Below are 22,791 nucleotides of genomic sequence, written 5' to 3' on the forward strand. Positions count from 1 at the left end.
CACCACTGTGTATAAGAACAAGAGCTCAGACCCTATCCTTTCAGTCACTTCTGGACCTGTGGATACCCGGCCAGAAAGAAGGACTGCTGTGCTGCTGCAAGGACTGGCACTCTGCTAGACTGCTACTCTGCTGGACTCCTGCTTTGCTGTGCTGACCTACTGACCTCTTGCCTGGGAGTGGAAATGACTGTACCTATATCGCTCAAGCCCAGAACTCAGAGTGTCTCCAAGGGCCAGCTGACTGGTCTCCTGATCTGACATCTTAGGGACGTAAAAAATTCCAATCAACCTACTTCTGCTCTTGGACTCCGCCAGATGTGAATCTGCCCTTCCAAGTGATGCCACCCTTGTCCTGGACCATCAGAAGTGGTCCAAAGGTGTTTGACTCTGCAGAGTCGACGCATTCTCTGTCCACCTGACTCATAGCTGTTGCTCTATGGATCGTAACCTCAGCATTACACCTATAGCCTGGATTGGAACCAGCTCATCACCTCTGCTACATGGATTAACCCTGTTGCATGACGGCTATTGCAGAAGCAGAGCAAGAGCATCACCATCTGACCCACCGCTCCTCAGAACTAATGCATTACAAAGGTTGCGTGGAGAAAATTGACGCAACATCTCCACTGTGTAGATTGACACCAGCGCATCGCTTCAACTACACCCCACATCTTCATAATTGATGCAACCAGGATTAAGGTACTTTTGCTCAATGGGCCTCACTGGATTCTCGTACTAGACCAACACTCCATCATGTTGGCCTGAAATTATGACTTTTGTCCAGGTCCGGCGTGACCAGACATCCCCTGTTGGCGCTTCTTGCTTCTAAGTTCAATTTTACAGTTTATTCTTTAAAAATCTATATCTCAAGTTTTACTTATTGAATTTCTGTTGCTTTGCTCTTGCTGTATTTATTAAATTAAGTTCTACTTTTCTAACCTGGTGTGGTATATTTTTGTGTGGTGTTTTCACAGTTTTTCTGTATGAGGTTTTGCTTGTAGATTTACACATTGCTTCTAAGTTAAGCATGTCTGCTCTGCCCAAGCTCCCAGATGGTGAAAATAGGTTAATTTAGGGTTTGCCTGGTACTTACCCTGACTAGGACTGCTTGATCAGGGTGCATATCTCTGCCAACCAGAAACCCAATTTTTAACATTGGTGATCAGTGGTGAGGATAGGACTTGTGTTTGTGTTGTGCCATACAATGATTTGGTGTACACCACTATCCCACATCTAAAGACCATAACAAGTTTTAAATTCTTCCATAGTTTCTTCTATTGGCAATTTTCCCCTTTTCTAAATGTAAGTGCCCTAATTTCCTTGTTGCACCATGGATGCCTGATTTTTGACACACTCAGTGGGCCTGAGCTTTTGAAGCTCTGTAAAAAGAAGGTGCTTAAATCGGGCAAAAAACTACCACACTGGATCTCCAGGTAGCCCTCAGGGACTTTGAGGAAGTACAGAGAGGCAGACCATCTCAGAAGAAGAGGAAGTGGATGACAATGAGGAGGAGGAGCACACACAGGGGAGGAGGATCCAGCCCTGGGTCCTCAACTGTCAGGAGGACCCCACTCGACCCCAGCAGATGACATGGATGCCCTAGATGACCAGGATGGTGCAGTGAGCCATGTGTCTGCCAGAGACGTGACCCCACAGGAGGTAGAGGGAAGGAAACAGGAGAGAAAGCACAAACTGGAGCAGGCCAAATTGAAGCTAGAGAAGGAAAAAACTGAGGCTGAGAGAGCCTTAGAGAAGGAGAGACTGGCCACGAAGGACAGAAAGATGGGCCATGAGCTCAGTCTCAGAGATCTGGATTTGATTTTTAGCACTAAGCAGATTAATTCCAGCAGTAATGGTGGCAGAATACCTGTACTGTTCACTGGTCCTCATACCCAAGGATTTGGTGCCCAGTTATATGGTGGGAGATGATACCGACAATTGGTTTCCAGCATGTGAAGTGACTCTAAGGGTGCACAAGGTTCCTGAAGAGTATGAGGAGGAAGTTAGCTTGTGGAGGTACATACCCACGGTAGTGAAGGACACACTCCTAACACTAGAGGTAGAAGACCAGACACAATACACTCCCATGAAGGCCTTTCTTGTTAATAAATTTGGATTGACCCCTGAGAGATATAGGCAGAAGTTCAGGGGCAGCCAAAAGATTCCCACCCAGACCTGGGTCGGCTTTCTAGATTATTGCAGTATAGCACTGAAGGGCTAGGTAAGGGGCAGCAAGACTAAAGAGTATACTGGACTGTACAATCTAGCTCTGAGCTGTGTCAACACCCCCGGTTGATAGCAAAGTGACTGACTCCAGGAAGGAGGGAGATAAAAAGAAGGAGTTCTAACTAAGACCCCACAATAGTTCTCAAGAGAAAGGATCCCAGTAAATGGTTCTCAATGGAAAGGGTCCCATCCCCAATCAGGCCACCAGAAGAAAGTCTTCTCTGATAAAAATCATAACAAGTCCACTCCCAAATTCTACAAGTGTTATGAACATTACAAGGGTGATCTCAAGTGTCTTAAGAGGACACAGCCTTCCACTGGAGAAAAGACCCCAGGGTTGGCTAGTGTAGTGTTTGGGGTGAAGATTTGTGCAGTCAGTATGGCGGAGGTCAGTGAGGTTACCCTAGTGTCCCTGGGTGACATGGAGATGTGCTTGAGCCCATATGCCTTCCATAACTGCGAATTATAGGCAGTGGGTCATCATCAATGGGCAAGGATTTGAGGCTCTGAGGGACACACGAGCTAGTATGACTATGGAAAGGAATCAACTGGTGGCTTCAGATCATATCAAATACATTCCACCAGGTTGTAGTAGCAGACAACCTGGAGGGTCACTACCCTGTTGCTCCTTTTCCATTTAAATGGGGAGAGAGTGGCAGGTCTTCAGAAAGTTGCTGTGAGCTTTGCTATGCCTGTGGATCGTTTGCTAGGGAATCACCTTGATCACAGTGCCTGGAATGAAGTGAAGCTCAAGTCACACTTGGAGGTGTTAGGTTTGTCTGAGTGGATTTGTGTCTAGGGCTGCCCAGGAAGGGAGCCAAGGAAGTCTAGATCCAGGAAAAGGGTCCTGGCTCCTGCCAAAAGAACGAAGGGCATGGGGCATGGGAAACCAGTCCCTGAATTTCTCCCAGATGAGGTGGATCGGTCAAAAGAGGAGGATGCCCCAGGCCCCACTGTAGAGGACATTACCTCCCTTGATGATCTACTTGAACTTGCTGGATGGCAAGTGGAAGGAGGACCCACCAGCCACAGAAGGAGTGCCCAAACCTGGAGGGCATGAGGCAACTGGCTGAAGTTCAGGCATCTGATGATGCCTCTGGATGTTACCACATATATTGGGAGGATAGCCTTGTATATAATGAGCCTAGGGAACCTGTGCAGGGGGTAACAAGGGTGCTGGTAATTCCCCAATGTTACAGGGGCTTCCTACTGGAGCAGGCTCATGAAATACACCCATCAGGATATCTTGGACAAGGCAAGACTTTTGTCAAACTTGTCTCCACTCTTACTGGCCCTGGATGAAGATTTCCTCTGACACTTTCTGTAGGACTTGCTTGTTCTGCCAATCCAAAGAGAAGACAGGGCAGAAACGGAATTCTCCCTTGAATCACTTGCCTGTCAATGGCACCCCCATTGAAAGAGTGAGCATTGATATTGTAGGGCCCATAAATTCCCAGACAGCCTCCATCAACATGTCTATCCTGGTCTTTGTGGACATTGCCTTAAGATATCCAGAGGCCATACCTCTCAGGAGTGCAACTGCACCTGCAGTGACTAGGGCCCAAATGGGGATTTTAACCAGATTGTGTTCACCCAAAGAAGTGGTGTCTGACAGGTGGTTGCGAACTTTTTGCACCCTACCATCAACAAAGCAACAGGCTTGTTGGATTCAACAAGACCCTCAAGGGCCTTCCTGAGCCCATGAGGCATAAATGGGACGTGCTTTTATCTTGCCTGCTCTTTGCGTACAGAGAGGTGCCACAGAAGGGGGTGGGATTCAGCCCCTCTGAACTTTTGTATGGATGCCCTGTAAGGGGATCTCTCAGTCTTGTTAGGAAGGGGCTGGAGCAAGCTACTGGGAAACCTCTCCAGGATGTATGCAACTACATGTTAGTACCACAGACCCAGATGGCCATGTTTTTAGAAAAAGGGTTCTGAAAACTTGGAGGCCAGCCAGGAGGTAATGAAGCAGTGGCATGATCAGACAGCTACCCCTGTGGAATTCCAATCTGGACAAAATGTGTGGATGATGGAGCCCAGGGCCCTCCATGACTGTTAAACTGGGTCATACGAGATTGTTGAGAAGAGGGGGGAAAGGCACCTACTTGGTGGATCTCAAGACCCTAGATACCCTCCAAATGGCTCTCCATATCAACTGTCTCAAACTACACTTTGAGAGTTCTGAGGTAACCATGTTGTTGGTGACAGAGAGAAAGGAGGATAAGGCAAGCAAACCTCTCCCTGGCAAGAGAATGATGGGTCAGTAGAAGGTGTAAACCTCTCCCCCACCATACTTCAAAGCAGCAGAGGGACTGTCACCACCTGCTGGGATAGTTTTCCTCTCTGCTTTTCCTCAGTCCTGGGGTTACACATTTATGTGCCCATGACATTGACAAAGAAGACAGCCTGCCTGTCAAAAACACAATTTACAGACTGTGTGACAAAGTGATGACCAGCATCCAGGAGAAAGACTCCAAGATGTTAGATTTGGGGTCGATTGAGCATTCCAGTAGCCCCTGGTCAAGCTCTGTGGTGCTGGTACCAAAAGCTGCCCCACATGGCACTACCCAAGAATTGCAGTTCTGTGTGGATTACAGGGGAATCAACTGAACCACCAAGTCTGATGCTCACCCTGATGAGCTCATTAATAGGTTAGAGGCTGTCCAGTTCTTGAGTATCTTTGATTTGACCTCAGGGTACTGACAGATTGCCCTAACTGAAGGAGCCAAGGAGAGGTCAGTCTTCTCCACTCCAGAGGGCAACTACTAGTTCAGAGTGATACCCTTTAGATTAAGGAATGCCCCTGCCACCTTCCAGATGGTGGTCAACCAGGATTTGGCTGGTATGGAGGCCTTCAGTGCTGCTCACTTGGATGACATAGCTTTCTTCAGTAGGAGTTGAAGGGCCACCTGTTTCAACTGCAGGAAGTGCTTCCGGCCTTGCAGAATGCAGGCCCGACTATCAAAGCCATTAAGGAACAGATAGGGCAGGGGTCTGTGGTGTACTCGGGAGACCTGGTGGGTGGGGGTAAGGTGCAGCACCTCCAGGCAAAGATAGAGACCATCATGGCCTGTGAGGCCCCAAAAAAAGAAACTGAGTTGAGGGCCTTCCTGGGCCTCACAATATATTACAGGTGGTTTGTCTAGAGATATTGTACATTACCGCCCCTTGACTGAGCTGACATTTAATCAGGAGCCAAGAAATGTGACCTGAACTCAGGCTTGCCAGAAAGTGTTTGGCTCCCTAAAACAGGCCATATGCACAGCCCCTATGCTCAAGGTCCCTAGATTTTCCAGGAAATTCATTGTTCAAATGGATGCCTCAGAGCATGGCATAGTGGCAGTTCTTTCACAGCATAATACGGAGGGTGTAGACCAACCTGTAGCTTTCATCTATAGGAGGTTACTTCACAGAGAACAGCGGTGGAGTACTATTGATAGAGAAGCCTTTGCTGTGGTATGGGCACTGAAGAAGCTGAGACCATACTTGTTTGGGACTCACTTTTCGATTCAGACCAACTACATGCCCCTCAAGTGGCTAATGCAAATGAGGGGTGAGAATCGAAAATTGCTTAAGTGATCCATCTGCCTACATGGAATGGGGTTTAATGTGGAACACCAACCTGGGTCAGACCACACAACAGCTGATGGTCTTTCAAGGTTCTTCCTTCTTAGTTAAGAGATCTCCCAGGATGTTGGGGAGTTCTCCCTTCTTCCAGCTTGGGGCGACACGTAAGACCTGTCAGCCATAGTGTGGTCTTCTGCCAAACCTTTTGCCTGCTTGCCTCCACTTCTGCTAACTAGTGCTAAAGTGCATGTGTTCTCTCCCTAAAACATGGTTTGATTGGCATATTACCCATAGAAGTACTTGATTTACATGTAAGTCTTTTGTAGAGTGGTATAATATATAACCAGGGCCTGTAATTTAAAGGCTACTCTTGAGTCTGAATGTCTGATTTGTTCTGCATTCTGTCCATTATTTGTGTTTATTTGCTTTTGTCACCCTAAGTGCGCTGGGCATGCCTGGACGTGGGTCCTGGGCTCACTTTGACACTGTATTCAAGCCAGCCTGGATGATAAGGGAAAATACCCCAAAAGCGGTTCCAAGATGCTTGTTTCCAGTCCAGGAAGGACCTGGGCTGTTAGTTCATGCTTGACTCTTCCCATGGGGAACAGGGTCAAGACTGATTTGCATATGGCCGGGTCCAAACTGGGGTGGCGTGGTGAGCAAAAGAATGGATGGATTAAATCCAGAGCTGTGACTGGGGGTGAATGTTTGTTTTTTTCGCATTCCAGCTATCATTTGTGTTTGTTTATCGGTGAGTCTGCAGCACTTATTGTGCCACCCACTTAAGTAGCCCTCCTAAAACATGTCTCAGGCCTACCATTGCAGCATGAATGCAATGTTACACCGCCTTTCTGACTTGGCATTTACTTCCAAAGCCTTAAACTCCACTTTTATTACATATATTTCACACCTAGGGTAGGTCCTAGGTAGCCCATAGGGCAGGGCAATGTGATTAAAGGTAGGACATATGCCTTTAAGTTTTGCATGTTCTGGTAGTAAATATCCCTGAATTCATTTTTCACTCCTGTGAGGCCTACCCCTCTCATAGGAGCACATTGGGGATTCCTTATTACATTTAGTAAGCTGTATTTCCTAATTGAAAGGTGGTAGATCTGTAATGTTTCGTATCTATGGAACTATGTTGTTAAATTCATGTTTCATGTCAATGTCGGATTTATTGTTACAATTTTGAAAATGCCACTTTTAGAAAGTGGGCATTTTCCTGCTCGTAACCTTGTGTGCCTGCAGTCCATCTCTGATTGCATGTCTGGGTTGGGTGACAGCTTGGCTTTGGTATTCCCTCTAGACAGACACACAATATGGAAGCTTAGGTGTGACATGATAGGTCACCCTAGGAAGATAGACGGTAGGATCTGGGCACAGCTTCACACTTACACCTGAATAGGCTATGCCTTGTCCGCACACAAAAAGCTATGCACCCCCCTGTAGTGAGTTTAAGAACAGTCCATGAAGGGAGGGTCTCTGTGCACTTTAAAAAACCCTCTTTGAAGTCTCCCCTACTTCAAAAGCACCACTGGGTATAAGAACTGGACCTCAGAACCTACCACTTCAATATGCTTCTGGACCTGTGGATACCTAGCCAAGAAGAAGGACTGCTGTGCTGCTACAAAGACTGCCACTCTGCCAGAATCCTATGCTGCTAGACACCTTCTTTGCTGTGCTGACCTGCTGCCTGCTGCCCTCTTGTCAGGGAGTGAGAAGGACAGGACCTACATCTCTCCAACCCAGAGCCCGGATTGACTACAAGGGCAGCTGACTAGTGTCCTGATCTGAAGTCTCATGGAGATACAATACTTCAAACCAACATACTTCTACACCTGGACTCTGCCAGCTGTGAGTATTCCCTTCCAAGTGGTGCCACTCCAGTCCTGGACTCTTGGAAGTGGGCCTAAAGTGCTTGCTTCAGCAAAACTAATGAATCCTCTGTCAACCCGAGACATTGTCCTTGTTGCATGGATCAGAACTGGTGCATCACTCCTGTTGCATGAATCGTAACCAGTGCTTTGCCTCTGCTGCATGGATTGACCCCAATGCAGCGCAGCTGTTGCTGGAACAGAACCTGTGCATCACCTTCAGACCCACTTCATCTTGGAACCAATAAATCACTGCTGCTGCGTGGAGAAAATCTATGTATACCCTCTGCTGCATGGGGAAAATCGACAATTCACCTCTGGGATCGACACTGGTGCATTGCTTCAGCTGTACCTTGAAACTTTGTCATTGACGCAGCCAGGACTAAGGTACTTTTTCAGCAGGCCTCACTTGTTCCCTGTATTTGGCCCCCACTCCATTACGGATTTTTCATTTGTAACTTTTTCCCGGTCCGGCATGACCAGATATCCCATATTGATGCTTCTATGTTCTATTTTACAATGTATTCTTTAAAAATCCATAACTCAAGTTCTACTTATTGGATTTTTGTCATTTTGGTCTTGTTTTATTTATTAAATTGAGTTCTCTTCTTCTAACAAGGTGTGGTATCTTTTTGTATGGTGTTTCCACTGTTTTATTACATAAGGTTATGCACAAATACTTCACACACTGCCTCTATACTAAGCCTGATTGCTCTGTGACAAGCTACAAGAGGGTGAGCACAGGTTGATTTAAGGTTTGCCTGAGAGTTACCCTGACTAGGATAGTGGTTCCTGCTTGATCACGGTAGATACCGCTGCCAACCAGAAACCCAATTTCTAACACCTGCATATTAAAGTAACTGCTCTGCAGTTCAAGTGAGTTCATGAATTCCCCTGGAAGTACCAAGGCAAATTATGTTTTAAAAATGTAGACAAAACCTTATCCACTGTTCTACTGGCCACAAGCCCTAATGTATAATCAATAGCCCCCTGGGTGAGATACCTCAGCATTGATAGGACTTTGAGCTCTGGTCCCAGGTTTCAGCTCATCACTTGTACATCTTGCTCAGTAATTTTCCACAGTTAACTAAAAGTGGTATAGACACCACTTCGCCATTCTGTGTACTTAGGGAAAACATCAGAGAACACCTTTCTATGGCCAGAGACAAATCAAGCAGAATGGTTTGTATAAGGGCAATCCTACTCGTAGGAGCATGTGCAAGAGGAGAAGGAAAAAAATGTTTACTTTTTGGGAAAGGAAAGCATGGTGACTTTGTCCAGGAAATGAGCTAATTCTCATACTAATGACTGTGCAAGGAGGAAGGTGAACTCTTAATTATTGGCAACATCATGAATGACCACACAATGTGACACACTGTTTCAAATCAGAAATATAATGAGAATGTGATTTGAAATCTGATCTTACCATTTTTAGTTGGGGATATTTGCGAAGGCACATGAGCTGGAAATGTACATTGCATTTAAAGAAAAAGAACGTACTTTATTTTTATTGTTGAATTATGGTTATGGAGCAATATAAGTGCATTGCTCCAAAATGATTAATTGTATGTTGTCTACAATGAGATAGCAATGCAGCTAAGATGAACCTTTTCAAATTATAGCAACATATACTACAAAGAATGTGGTATGTTTTCTGCCCTTCCTGTCATTTTTATTTTGTAATGTATTGTAATGAACACTTCATGAACGGTTGCCATTAGTGGGTAATGTTTTCTTTTTTAGTGTTAAGACCCCGTATGGAAGGAATAGGTGAAATCATGTAAAGCAATAACAACAATAATAGGATATAACGTCACATATATTACAGAAGAAAATAATGTGTAATCCAATTTGAATCAGCATCAATCTAGCTAATAGTGAATACAAGATAAATGGAAAAAGAAGCAATTCAATAAAACATAAAACATAGAATTGAAAGAAAAAGAAAATAAAGAAAAGGGAATATTTACTAGAGTGTGAACTGCATATATTTAGTGAGTGACTAAAGACAAAATATAAGTAAATAACTGTAATAATGGTATATATTAATAATAACATATATTATACATAGCACTTACAAATATAGTATGATTGTAGAATGATATTATGAACAATATATAAAAAATAAATCATGAGTGTTTAGTAACGTCTTTAGGAGATACATCAATTCATTTTCTATGAAAGTTAGATTTGTAGGAGAATATTGTTATAGGTAGCCACATTTGTTCTCTTTTGGGAATAAAGGCAATAGGATGAATGTGAACTCTATCTAATCTATGAATAAAACAAACCAACGACCTGTAAAAGTAACATTCACAGCATTTTTCCAACTAGAAGTTATTTGATGAAATACTCAGTAAATAAGTAACAGATCTATTAACGTATCAGAATGGGGTAAAGTGTCCCAATCTTAAAATGACAGGTATAGTAAGGGATTGATTTCTGTCTGAAAGTGAAACGAACTCCTCAAAACAGAAAGGGAAAATGAACAAGGTTTTTATGAGCCATAAAGGTAAGGAACATCTTCATTAAAAGCAATCCAATGTGCATTTTGTCTTAGGTGGAAAGCTGTATGATATTTCTGAGAGTCTCGAAAGTTTATATCTCTATTTTGTTTATTTAGTTTCAGATGTGAGAGGGCTAAACTAGTTTTTTTTGTATTATACCATAAAAATGCAACAAAACTATTCTATTTGTTTATTAGTGCACAATGTTGTCTGATGCATAACACATATTCACAAAAAGTTCTGAAAGGAAGAAAGCCTCTGCAGTATAAAGTACGGACATACACTAATTACAGTATTAACTAATAATGTAATCTGCAGATCTAATTAATCGTCATTGTAAGCTGCTTTCTGCTTTTTACTAAAGTGATTACTATCGTCAAGATAGTTTTTATGTCAAATGGTACTTTCTAGAAAATTATTTTATTGGATGAAGACATAGGAGTATTGGTCCTCATCTGGCACAGATTAACTTTTTTCTATTTGACCTTTGACCATGTGTCACACTGGTAAATTGACACCTGATCTCCCCTGAGCCTGAATAGTCACCCACACTTGCCTGTGCCATAATTCAGCTGTCGCACTATGAAGCTCATTCTAAAGTTACCAGACAAAGCAGGACTACAACAAATGCAGTAAATTGTCACATTAATATCCCTTCAGACTCCAGACATTTCACCATGTTAAAGATGGTGAAATATACAGGTGAGGCAGGGGGGAGAGACATTACTGCAGGGATCGAGTAAAACTAATCACCAGAGTAATTCTTCAATTCTTGAATACCAACAGGATAAAACTCACAATACCATGGTATTCACCCACTCAGAATTATAGATCTGCATGGTGTTAGTAAATATAGGATCAGGATGACCACTTTGGTGCTCTCAGCACAGTAGAATAACTCCTTTTGGCCAGCAATATATCTGTATTAGGAATGAGCATAATAACACTCTTGGTGACCTCGATCAATCTATGTTTAACAGAACAAAATGTTGTAGGTCTATTTTATCCAGGACCATGAACTTTAGTTTTCACTGGATTTCTCTTGCCATTGCACAAGCATGTATGTTATCCTCACAGTACAGAGGTTGCTCTATGGCTAAGAATTGTGCAGGCACTTTACCATCCGTTAAACTCTCATACTTTTACCTTTCCTTGCATTTTGAACTCAGCAAGCAGGGGTGGCTCCTTCACCCTGGCAAAGATTTGTCGCCCCCCTGACTATGAGCCAGCAGCTGAAAAATAAAGCAATAATATACTATTGTTTTATTTGTAATCCTCTGGCTCAGCCAGCATGTGCAGGAATGGGAGTGGCTGGGCCATGGGAGGATAGGGGAGATGGAGTGGAGTCACTGTGTGCACTAAGTGAGCTTGTCAGTCTGGCCGGCTGTCTCAGGCCGACCAAACTGGCATCTGCACCTAGGTTTCTCCAACCCGGCTGTGTTGCACAGACTGGTTGGTGAAACTGCACAGACTCCCATGCAGTGTCTGAGTGGCAGAACAAGCCACTCAGACCAATCCTGGCCCTGCTCTCTTGCTAGGTATAGCGTGAGAGCAGCACCAGGATTGCATTGGAACCTAGTGCTGGTGTCCCAGAGACTGCTGGGACACTAATACCATTGTGGGAAGAGGAGGGATTCAGCCAGCGGTGGCGGCAGGAACAGGTATGTTTTTTTTAATTATCATTTTTATTATTTCCCCCGCCCCATTGCCCCCCACCCATCTCTCCCGCCCCTCCCTTTTAAATTTGCAGAGGCAAAGATCTACTACTTTAGAAAGTGGTCAATTCATAAACTTCGAATCCTGACATCCATTCATCCTAAAGCAGGTAAACATGGTGAGGACATGAAAAACCATGTCATGCCTACCAAAAGATTAATGCTGCATTTTTTCCTATACTTATAAATAACAAGCACAAGTCAGTGCTATGTTGTGTGCCAAGTAAATGGATTACATTTGTGGCACAAGGCCTGTCTACAAAACGTCACTTAGCACAATTAGGCCTGTCTTTTATTTTTGAAAGTGGCAGTGATGCACCTGTGCCAGAATTGGTGAACTCTAATAAAATACACCTTAGCCATAGCACTTTTTATAATTCCATTGATGGTAATGACTACCTGTTTTAACAACTGATGAGACTACCCCTCCTGCGAATTGAGGCCAGAGAAAGAACATTATGATTTCATGTTTCTAAAACTCTCTTATTCAGCTCTAAACGAGGGAGAATATGTGTATTTCTAGTATTCATTTGGATCTGGATTTCATCTTGTACAAGTACTTAATGCCTTTCATATATATTGAAAATGACTATTTATAGAGGTTGTTCTCATGGTAGCAGTCATAATGCTGTCACTGATCCCACTTCAGGACCCTCTGTAGCAACACTTGTCCAATTACTTAAGCAACATTTTGCAGTCCGCTCAGTCACTAACACCAGATGGGTCTGAGATTGGTGAATAACATTATGCATGAGAGATCCCTCTGATGCCAATCAAACCATTCTCCAGGCCAGTGATTTGCCTGAAATCCAGTAGCTGTGTGGAAGTATTTTGGAGCTGACTCGCAACCTCACCTACTGGGATCTTGGGGGCAAATTTAATTTGATTTATTATAATATACAGTTCTTATTTACTTGTTCGTCATAGAAATCTTGACACTGATGAACTGACTTTATGTAGGGTGGGTGGCCCACCTGCCTGCCCTGTCAGACAAGGGCTTCTCCCATTGTAATATCTCTGCAAGATTGCCAAGGATTTCATTGCTTCAGAATGACCACTTGTGCAAAGTTGCTCTGAGGGCACAATAATCTTCCAAGTAGGTGCTGTGTTTTGTGGTCCATACTTTGCAATTTGTTTTAAACAAGTGCTAAAGTGAAGTTTCTTCCTACAAACAATAAAACAATGCTACTGATGCACAGGTTGATTTCTCTCCTCCATAAAAGCTTTTGGTGACTTGAGTGAACCACTAGTTTGTGGTAGTTCAAATACTTGCCAAACTCTAAAGAAGCCAAGCTTTTTCCACTAGAGTATTTTCTCTGCCTGTGTGCACAGAGTTGTTAGAGATTCATCCTCACTTCAAAGAGCATCCCTCAAATCTCAATTAGCATTTAGTTCCATTTTCATAGGGTGCGCACTCACTGAAATATGGGCCTTAGGACTGAGTGAGTGCTGAGTGCTGAGTTTTGTGGAGAGTAATGTCTTACTGGTTCCCACCACCCCTAGTGTTGTCTGGGGGGAGCGGGTAAACCCAAGGAATGTGCTATGGCCCTCCTTTCTCTAAACCCTTTCAGGGCTAAATCCGTTTTGTCACCAAAGCAGTGAGAACAAAAAAACAATGTATGTCCACTAGGGAAGCTTGGACATCCCAGGAGAAGCATGCGGACCTCATCTAGGCATGGCATCTAAGTGCCACGCTTATATCTATTACCCAAACTAGGCAATCAGTTATGTCCAAGTCAGATGGATCACTAATTTTGCTGCATCACAGCCTTCCTTCCCTCATTAAATAGTAGCAGAGGTTCTGTGGGAGGTATGACCAGGCTGAAGTACGCCTGTCAGATCATTAGTCTTTACCTCCATATTTGGAGGTGGAAGTGTAGTACTTATGCCACCCTTCACAAAATGATGGCGTAGAAGGTGATTTCCTAAGTAGCAGGAACAGTAGGGGACACAAAGCCAGCATTTGGTGAAGTATCAGGTGACGTATTTGGGCCACTGGCATCCTGGAGTTCTTCATACCACTTTTTATCATCATATTGTGGGACATAATTGTCCCCTTCATCAAAACTGTCATTGCCCGAGTCAATGCCGAAAAGACTGCACATTTTGGGCCTTGGTGCATGGTGAGAGCAAAGTGTCAGAATTAGAGATGCCTGCTGGCTGCAATGCAATCAGTGTAAATATTTCATGGCACTTTCTTTAGCCAGAAAGAGTCCAAGCATAATGATAAGGGCAATCCTACCTAGGAGAGCCTTTGCATGCGGAAGAAGGAACAGATGGTTTACTTTGTGTGGAAGGGAAGCAAGGTGGCTTTCTCTAGTTTATTGACCCATTCTCACAGCAGTGACTGTGAGAAGGTGGAAAGTGAATTGTTAATTATAGGTAACATCACTAATTACCACATTATATGACACATTGTTTCAAATAAAAAAACATGATGAAAATATGAGTTAGAATCTGGTTGTACCATCTGTGACTAGAGATCCTTGCGTAGGCTTTGGAGTCCCAAACGTTAACTGGTAGGCACCTGAAGAAAAACAACATACTTTAGCTTTTGTTCAGTTATGGTAATGAAACAATCTAAGTACATCTCCTCAAAATGACTATTTGCACATTTTCTACAACAGGCGAGCTTTGCAGTAAGAGAAACCTTTACAAAAGCCAGCAACAAATAACGTGACATTTATCTGTCCCATCATTTTCATTTTGTAATTAATTAGAATGAACACAGTTACTTTTAGGTGCAGACTGTTGCCTTTGGTGGGTCACTTTATCCAATGCACGAAAATACTTATGATAAAAAGTGAAGTGAAAAACGCCTCTGCTAAAACCAAAAGTTTAATCATACACCAATTACAGTAATAAACAATTATTCAAGATGAAAATCGAATCATACTTCTGATGTTATCAATAAAGTGTTTATTAACTTCATGACAATTTTTATGACAAGTGATGTTTGCTAGGAAATTATTTTATGAGAAATTGGATCGTTTATTCTTGTCTGTTACAAAACAATTTGTTACTTATGCTTGGCAATGCCTTTTCTGATAGAGAGTCTATTTAACCACACATTTCGCACCTTATACATTTCCACAGGGTCCAGACTACATTTAGAAAGCAATTCCCTTGCTTGTGGAAATGTGGTGTCATGTGGCTCCGCCTCAGATACTTCCTTCCCAAATGTGACTCCCCTTGCACTTATATTTGCACCAACTTTGCCCGATGATGTCAGTTTCTTTCTGATCTCCATCTGTGCCATGGGATGTAGAGCCTTCAAAATCAGAATATGGCAGTGTCAGGCTTCCAGACTGGGATCTTATTAATAGACTGTAGGAGTCTATTTCATAGAATGGGGATGAGGGTAGGCAGTTAGATCTCCAGGAGGTAGGTCACCTAGACTAGTAATTCCACACAAAATGCCCATCAGCATATTGGAAGTTGCCCAGGTAGCAGCCTGGCAAATGTCTAAAACTTACACAGAGTATGCCAGCACAGTGGTAACAGCCTTCATTCTGGTGAAATGAGTGTGCAAACATTCCGGGATCTGCCCATAGCAGATCTTGATACATAGAACAATCCAGCAGGAGATGGTTCTCTTGTGCACCTCTGAACCCTATTTTTGCTCCAGAGAAACAATAAAAAGTTTATCATCTTGTCTGAGAATCCCTTGCCCCGGGCTGGTAGAGGATGAGCTCCCTCTTAGGGTCACAACAGTGAAGCCGCTATTTCTATTGATGAGGTGAGGTGGTGAATTAAAAGCTGGCCAGTCGATAGCTAGCCCTCTGTGGAAGTGGGTGATCACCTTGGGCAGGAATGTCGATTTCACCCAGAGGACTAGTTTGTCTGGGAAGAATGAATTGTATGGTTGTTCCACAGACAATGGCGGGAGTTTACTCACTCACCTGGCTGATGTTATGGCGATGAGAAATGCAGTTGAAGCAGACAACTGTGTACAGAACAATTGTACACATGTGTTCTTGTCACACATTAGCACCACCAGAATCTTGTTTTAATAACATGGCTACAAAACATGTTTAGAACAAGAACTGCCTTCACTTACCACCAAGTACATAAAATAGCACTATTAAAAAATGTTTTGTAATCCAGCCCCAGGTCTCATTCATAAAGCTATGTGTGCATGAGTCATGCACAGGCTGGTTCCAAAGAAGCTGCGGGCCTGAGATCTGGAATCTTGCATCTTTGTTGAGGATGCTGTTGTCAATGGGCTCACAATGTGAAGGTCTACATTAAGGATGTGTCACAAAGCAGCAATTCCTGGGAGGCTGAGGGCAGCGATGTGAAGTCCTGCGATGGGGATCGTTCAAACAGTGTTCCTGATGCAGAAGTTGGTGAGGGGATGTGTCGCACAGTGACTTTGATGTGTCAGTTCTACTGGAACCAAAGGTGGACTGGCAGAGGACTCTCAGGCCCACTTCAATGGTTAAGGACTGGGATAGCACCATTTGGGAGGGCAGGACGCACAGCTGGCAAAGTCCAGGTGCAGCGTTCAAGGTGGAGGAAGCCTGTTCTTTCCCTGAGGCTTCTGATAAGGAGTCTAGCCAATTAGCCCTAGGAGTCACTTTGGTGATCATGGGATCAATATGCAGGTCCTGTTATTTTCTCTTTTTGCAGCAGGCAGCACAGTAGTCCTTCTTCTGAGTCCTCCACAGGTCCAGATGTGTACTGAAGAGTTGGGATCTGAGGTCCAATATCTATACTTTGTGTCCACTTTGAAGTACGAGAAGCTTCCAGAGGTCTCAACCCCCCCCAAAGGTACTGGAAATGCCCTGCCCTGGTCTCAGTAGCATTTCACTCACAGGACCTGAGCACAACTAGTACGACTTGACTAGGGATGTACAAGTGAATTGAATATGCCACTTGGATGCAAGCCAATTATACTATGTTTAGAAGAGAGAGCACAAGCACTTTAGCACTAGTTAGCTATGGTAAGTTACACAGAGTCCTAAGCCAGTAAAAACGAGATCAGCAAAAATAGGAGGGGTGAAGGCAAAAGGTTTGTGGGAAAACCAACCTAAGGCTGACAAGTCTAACACCTGCCAATGACAGGTTTGGACACATTGTGGGGCAAGACAACACTTACTGGCACCTGTTGAACCTTGCCTCACTGCATGATCACCTCCAAACGTTTGTCTTCACCCTTCCTATTGTACTAAAAATGTTTGTGTTGGTTTAAAGACACTGTGCAATTTACAATTGCCAACCAGTGCTAAAGGGACAGTACTCTCTGCTTCAAACACGGTGCAATTGACCTACACCTGATTGGCACATTTAATTTCCTCATAAATTCCTAGTATATGGTTCTATATGTACCTAGGGGGTGTAAATTAAATGCTACTAGATGGCAGCAGCACTCATTGTGCAACTTAGTGAAATAGCACTTTAAAACATGTCTCAGGACTGCCATGCATTCTGTGGTGCAGGTATGAACTGCCATTTTAACTAGGCAAAATAATCCTTTTGCTAGGCCGAAACATTTCCTTTTATTACTTAAATGTCACCCCTAAAAAAGGCCCCAAAAGCCCCTATGGCAGGGTGCATGGTATTTAAAAACTAGGACATGTAGATATGGATTGAGTTTTACATGATAAGGTATTGTAAAACTCCTTAAGTTGTTTTTCACTACTGTAAGGCATATCTCTCCCATTTGCTAACATTGGGTTAAGTTATTACAATTAATGAATTCTAACTTTGGTTTAGGAGCAGCTGCGAATGTTTTGTTTAGACTCAAATGAATTGTAATTTAGAATCCTCTTAAATGGTGAAGTTTGATTTTAAGTCACAACTGTGAGATTGCCCCTTTTATAAAGTAGGCATTTTCTTGTCCTAACCTTTTCTGCCTTCCAAGAGTGTCCTGGGTCATATGACTGTGAATGGCTCTGCTGTTGGGGTTTGTGACAAAAAGGAGTCTAAAGGTGGGCAGGATGGGCTGGATGGGCTATCCAGTCAGGATGACTGGGAGTCGAACTGTGCCTAGCCCAAATGGTACTTCTAAGCACTTGCCTCAAGCACACAAAGGGAACATGACACTAGCCTTTTGTCACCCCAGACCTCTTCGAGAATTGAAAGGGGGAGGGAAAAACTTTCCAGAAGCAGGTGTGGGAGTAGGTCAGGGTGTTCCCCACACACAAATGCTGACACCAGGTATAAATAGTGGACCTCCTGAGCCACTCTTCAGTACACTCAAGAACTGTGGACATTACAGAAGGAGGCTGCCCTGCTGCTACCACAGGACTGCTCTCCTACAGGAGGCCTGCCTTGCTCTCCAAGAGGAAAGACTGGACCTGCTCTTTACATCCCAGACTGAGTGATTCCAAAGGTTTCTTGGCTGATCTATCTGACCTACAGCGAAATAATGAGCTCCAGAGGCATCCCTGCAACTGCTGTGCTCACCTGCTTCTCTGAACCTGCCTGGACCTGCCTGAGCCATGCTGGCGTCTGCTGGTGAAAGTTCCTAATCTCCAAGAGGTGTCTCACCAGGGATTGGACCCTTGGCTGGCATCAGTTGAGCTCCTCCTAAGACAAGGTGAAATCCTAAAGTTTTGGGCTCTTTGTGACCATGAATGGGCCCATTCACACTGAGACTCTACTGCTTGGGATGACCACCAACATGAAGCTTCAGTGAATTTGACTCTTCACGTTACAGCAACCACTAGCATTGATTGGTAATACAAGATCTGCACTTCACTCTACAGCATCAAAAGCCCACAGTGAACACCATTGTAAAGCTCCAGTAATAACTGTCTGTGACACCCAACCGGATCGTTGTGCTACAGCGATGACCATCCACAATGCCATGTCTGTTGTATGTGCAACAGGAATGACCATCTGCAACGCTCCCCCTGCTTCTCGTGGTCTTCTCCACCGCAAACTAAACTCTTTGCACATGACTTTGAGAAGGTAACATTTTTAGCAGCATCCATCTAATCCCTGTATCAGGCCCACACTTCCACCAACTTCAACAAATAACCCAAATTGTTCCAACACTAATACAAATCTCAGCAGTAGAGAAATGTGAAAAATCCTGCAAGCATCCAATCCTGATTCTAATATATGGTAAATGTTTATACCTAGTTTCTGAAGGTGCTGAGAGTCCTCAATTTTTGCTGTGATTATTGGTCAGAAAAATAAATATGCATCAAATAGGAGTAAGATTTTTAATAGGTTCATTCCCTGTAAAAGCATTGGAATATGTTGGGACCATTCTACTTGGGTAGATCAATGTGTTTCATTGTCATATATGTCATGGCATCAGGACAGAAGGACAAACTCAGGAGAAATGTCTCCAAGCAGTACATGCCATGCGCACCAGGTCAACAATAAGTCTTGAAGAAGGTAAAGAGAATTGCAGTGGGCCTGTATAACCAGCTGCAGGCATCAATAATAAGGAGGAGCCAAGGGAAATAAGAACACAGACCATTAATATGTCCTACAGCAGAGGTTAGATGATATGTATCTCTGTCACCAGTGAGCAGGCAACACTTTTGACAGTTTCCAGAATCTCCTCCTGTTGACCGGACTGTTTTTGCTCACTCACGAGTTAGACAGATACAGGCTGTATGACCTCTAGTTTAGAACATGTTAGTGCTCTATGTTCCAAAGAAGCCAAACACCTAGATGTGTTGGGTGTTAAATAGTTGGCAATCCTGAAAGACAAACCAAAATGCCACAGAAGGGGCTGAATTAATAAGGAGGGTGACCCACACAGACAAGAAGGATATCAACCAAGACTTTGCAATCCTCATAGTGGACAAGATTGACCTTTTAGTATAGTTTGGGTGGTGGTCTTGTGTCTGTCCCCTAGGAAGATCCAAACAAGAAAAATAAGCCATACCAAGAGCAGCATGACCTGAGCATGGCCTCTTCAAAACCAGCACTGCCTATGATTGGATTGCCTTGGTACCTGCACCTTCACAACATACAGGACACAGCAACATCAGCTTGAGCTGGACAGAGTCAAGGTGATCCTCCCTTGAAGAGCAGTGAAGAGGTTCACATCACGCACTGCGGTGCTGTCCCACCAGAGTCTGCATGGCTAGCCTGTACTGCAGCAACAACACAAAGTACAAAATGGTTCTGTAAAAGAGTTTAGTACCATGAAAGTGGGGATAATCATTGCCTTTGAGGACCAAGTAATTGCAGCTCTTCAGAAGGGGTCAACCAGGCCCACAGGAGGACTCAGCTAATATGGCCCACTAAATTCTCCCTGTTGGGCTAATGTCTGACTTAAACAGAATTACCACTTGTCACCGTCACCTCTCCTTGATGAGTGGCCATAATACGAACTCTCCATACACAGAAATTGTTGCCTGAAATATCAGTGCAACAATTTATCTCTTTAGTGCTGAGGATGACCCCTTAACATCCCCTGCACAACCTGAATTGTATATCAATGGGTCATCCTCTGCATTGAAAAACGTTTTTTTTCAGTTTTAAACACCCACATCTATGAGGATAAAGTTTCCATTGTTTCCCAAGTTTGATATTTTATTTAGTCAGTTAAATGTAGTGCTCTGTGCATGCTAACACCAAACCAGAACAAAATGGAAACTTAGAGGATGAACTGCGTGGTCTGCTTTCACTTTTTATCTGTGGCAGAGGGCAGACTCTGCCCACTAAGGACTGACAATCATGGATGAAATAGTGCTAGAAAGATGACAATGTTCACTTTCCAGATATGTGACCTCTACTGTTGCACCTCAGATTGGCACTAGCTAGAAAAATACTTTGAACACTCATTTCTATAGTTAATGCCAAAATTTAATTTTGTATAACTATATCAGAAATAGTGACTTTAGAAAGTCACTATTATTCTGCCTAAAAGGGTCTGAGAGCCTTTTCAGAGTCAGTCCCTGGCTGTCAACTGGTAGCCTGCTGGCCCTCTCTAAGAGGTTTCAATGGTTCACAAGAACGGGAACTAAGAAGTCATTAGAAGAGAAGAGGTGTGACCTCCTCCTTACAGGATTACCTCGGGAATCTACCCACTAAGTGCACAACCTTCAAAGAAGAATCAATTGTCAGAGGCAGATATAACCAGCCCCTTCCATAGTTCATTGGTAACCAGAGAGGTACCAATCCCAGTGAGGGGAAAACCTGTTCAGAATTGTTTGCAGAGGAAGTTTCTCATTTCCTAGACACACCTCAGAGGTGTGGGAGGAGTGCCCAGTGATCTGCCAGCGGAAGAAACATTCTGCCAGGTTGGATTTTTTCAGAGCAGTGCACTATGGGATTGTTTATTGCCAAACCTCAAGGGAGTGATGTGAAAGTTTGTATGGCTGCTTATGAGAACTTTTTCTCTATGATCAGGGAGTTTTCCCCATCCACAAGCTAGTGCCAGGCATAAATGGGGCAACCTGAATAAATAGAACACATCTGAACGTGTGAAAGACAGAAGACGATTTGCACCTGTTATAGCACCTATGAAAAGAAACTCCAAGGGTTAGACCTGCTCTCACTTGTACCCAGGAGAGAGAAGTAGACTACAAGAGACAGTTGTTTGACCTCCTGTTATGCTTCACAACATCTGCAAGAAGCCTCCTATTTCCAATACCCCAGCTGACCAGTTGTAACTGTATTTGCTGTGGGTCCCACTGATGGCTTGTGAGGGAGTGATTCCTAATCCACAAATGGCACCCACAAGCTCCTGGACCCTTGGTGTTGTTAGACTGTGCTCCAAAGACCTTTACATCTTTAACACTGGACACAGATATTTCGTCAGAACTTTCTCTCCAGAGAACAGCAGAGACAAGGAGTGACACCAAAGACAGAGCAGCAAATGTTGGATCGCTAGTCAGAGTAAACTTGCCATTTTCCCCTGCTACAAGGATCTTGACTTTCAGAAACGTTTCTAGGTTAAACGTCATAGGGCTTCACAGAGGTTGATGGAGACCAGCATCCAACCTCCAATGAGACTTTCCTGGGTACAAATTCCAGACTTCACCTGCTCCCAGGGTTTATTATTTTGGACAACAACAACTACACATTTCCTGCCAGAGTTGAAGCTCCCACCATAGACACACGTTTCAACAGGCTACCGTCCTCAAGCCCTCCTTTATATCTATTAACAAAGCAGCAGTGCAAAACCTCATAAAGCGCATCCCAATACATCCCCAATTATGTACAAAGGTGCACCCTCGAACAGTATCTGCTGCTACCGAACCTACTGCCAAAGCAAAACAGACATCTAAATGATAAATCAGGGAACACATAGATAGAGATATATAGTTAATGTAGTCCTATGTTGTGACAATTTAAGATGTAATTGTTCAATGTAGTGGATAAATTCTCTTTAATTTCATTCCAAAAGCAAGCGTCATAATGTCTTTACTCCATTGCAAGAGTGAACTCATTCTTCCAACTCGTTTCGTTCAATAAAACGTCTTCAGGGCAAAGCAATATTGTGAGGATCAGAACCTAATTAACCTGGTCTCATTAGTATTAATAGTGCAGTTTACTTCATAGTCTATCCACATCAATATTAGAATGAATGGTAATCGACAACAAGGAAATGATTCTATTACTGTCTGGCTCTCCTGTTTTTGCAGTGATCTCTGGCAAGGCAACACTGCTTGCCTTTGTAACAGTGATTTTGTTTCCAAAGACAGGAGAGCTGGACAGTCATAGATTCAGCTTCATCTTCCACAAAACAGTAGGGTGTTTCTAAGGGAGCCGTGTTCTTAAAGCTCTGCCATAACAGTGACCTCGTGGCTGAACTGAAAGCTGTTTTCAGGTCTACGAAAGTCATTAACAACAGAGAGTTTTTTATACATCTGGATTTAAGATTCATATTATCCAATCTTTTGGCTGATCGATCATGCCTTAAGCTTTTCTGAAACTAACTTGACATGGTGGCAAGATTTAGTTATCTTTGACTTCTAGGTGAAT

General features: G+C 43.5%; 1 protein-coding gene across 4 annotated transcripts in view; it reads right to left on the reverse strand.

Moving 5' to 3' along the window:
• LOC138259001 (inter-alpha-trypsin inhibitor heavy chain H4-like) overlaps positions 1 to 22,791 on the reverse strand; it is a 536,359-nt gene that overhangs the window by 46,558 nt on the left and 467,010 nt on the right. For all 4 annotated transcript variants that reach the window (XM_069206377.1, XM_069206375.1, XM_069206376.1 and 1 more), the window contains one exon: positions 14,357 to 14,416. In XM_069206377.1, the coding sequence (XP_069062478.1) occupies positions 14,357 to 14,416 (60 nt within the window). The remainder of the gene's footprint in view (positions 1 to 14,356; positions 14,417 to 22,791) is intronic.

The sequence above is a fragment of the Pleurodeles waltl genome, chromosome 9, assembly GCF_031143425.1.
Source record: "Pleurodeles waltl isolate 20211129_DDA chromosome 9, aPleWal1.hap1.20221129, whole genome shotgun sequence".
Lineage (NCBI taxonomy): Eukaryota > Metazoa > Chordata > Amphibia > Caudata > Salamandridae > Pleurodeles > Pleurodeles waltl.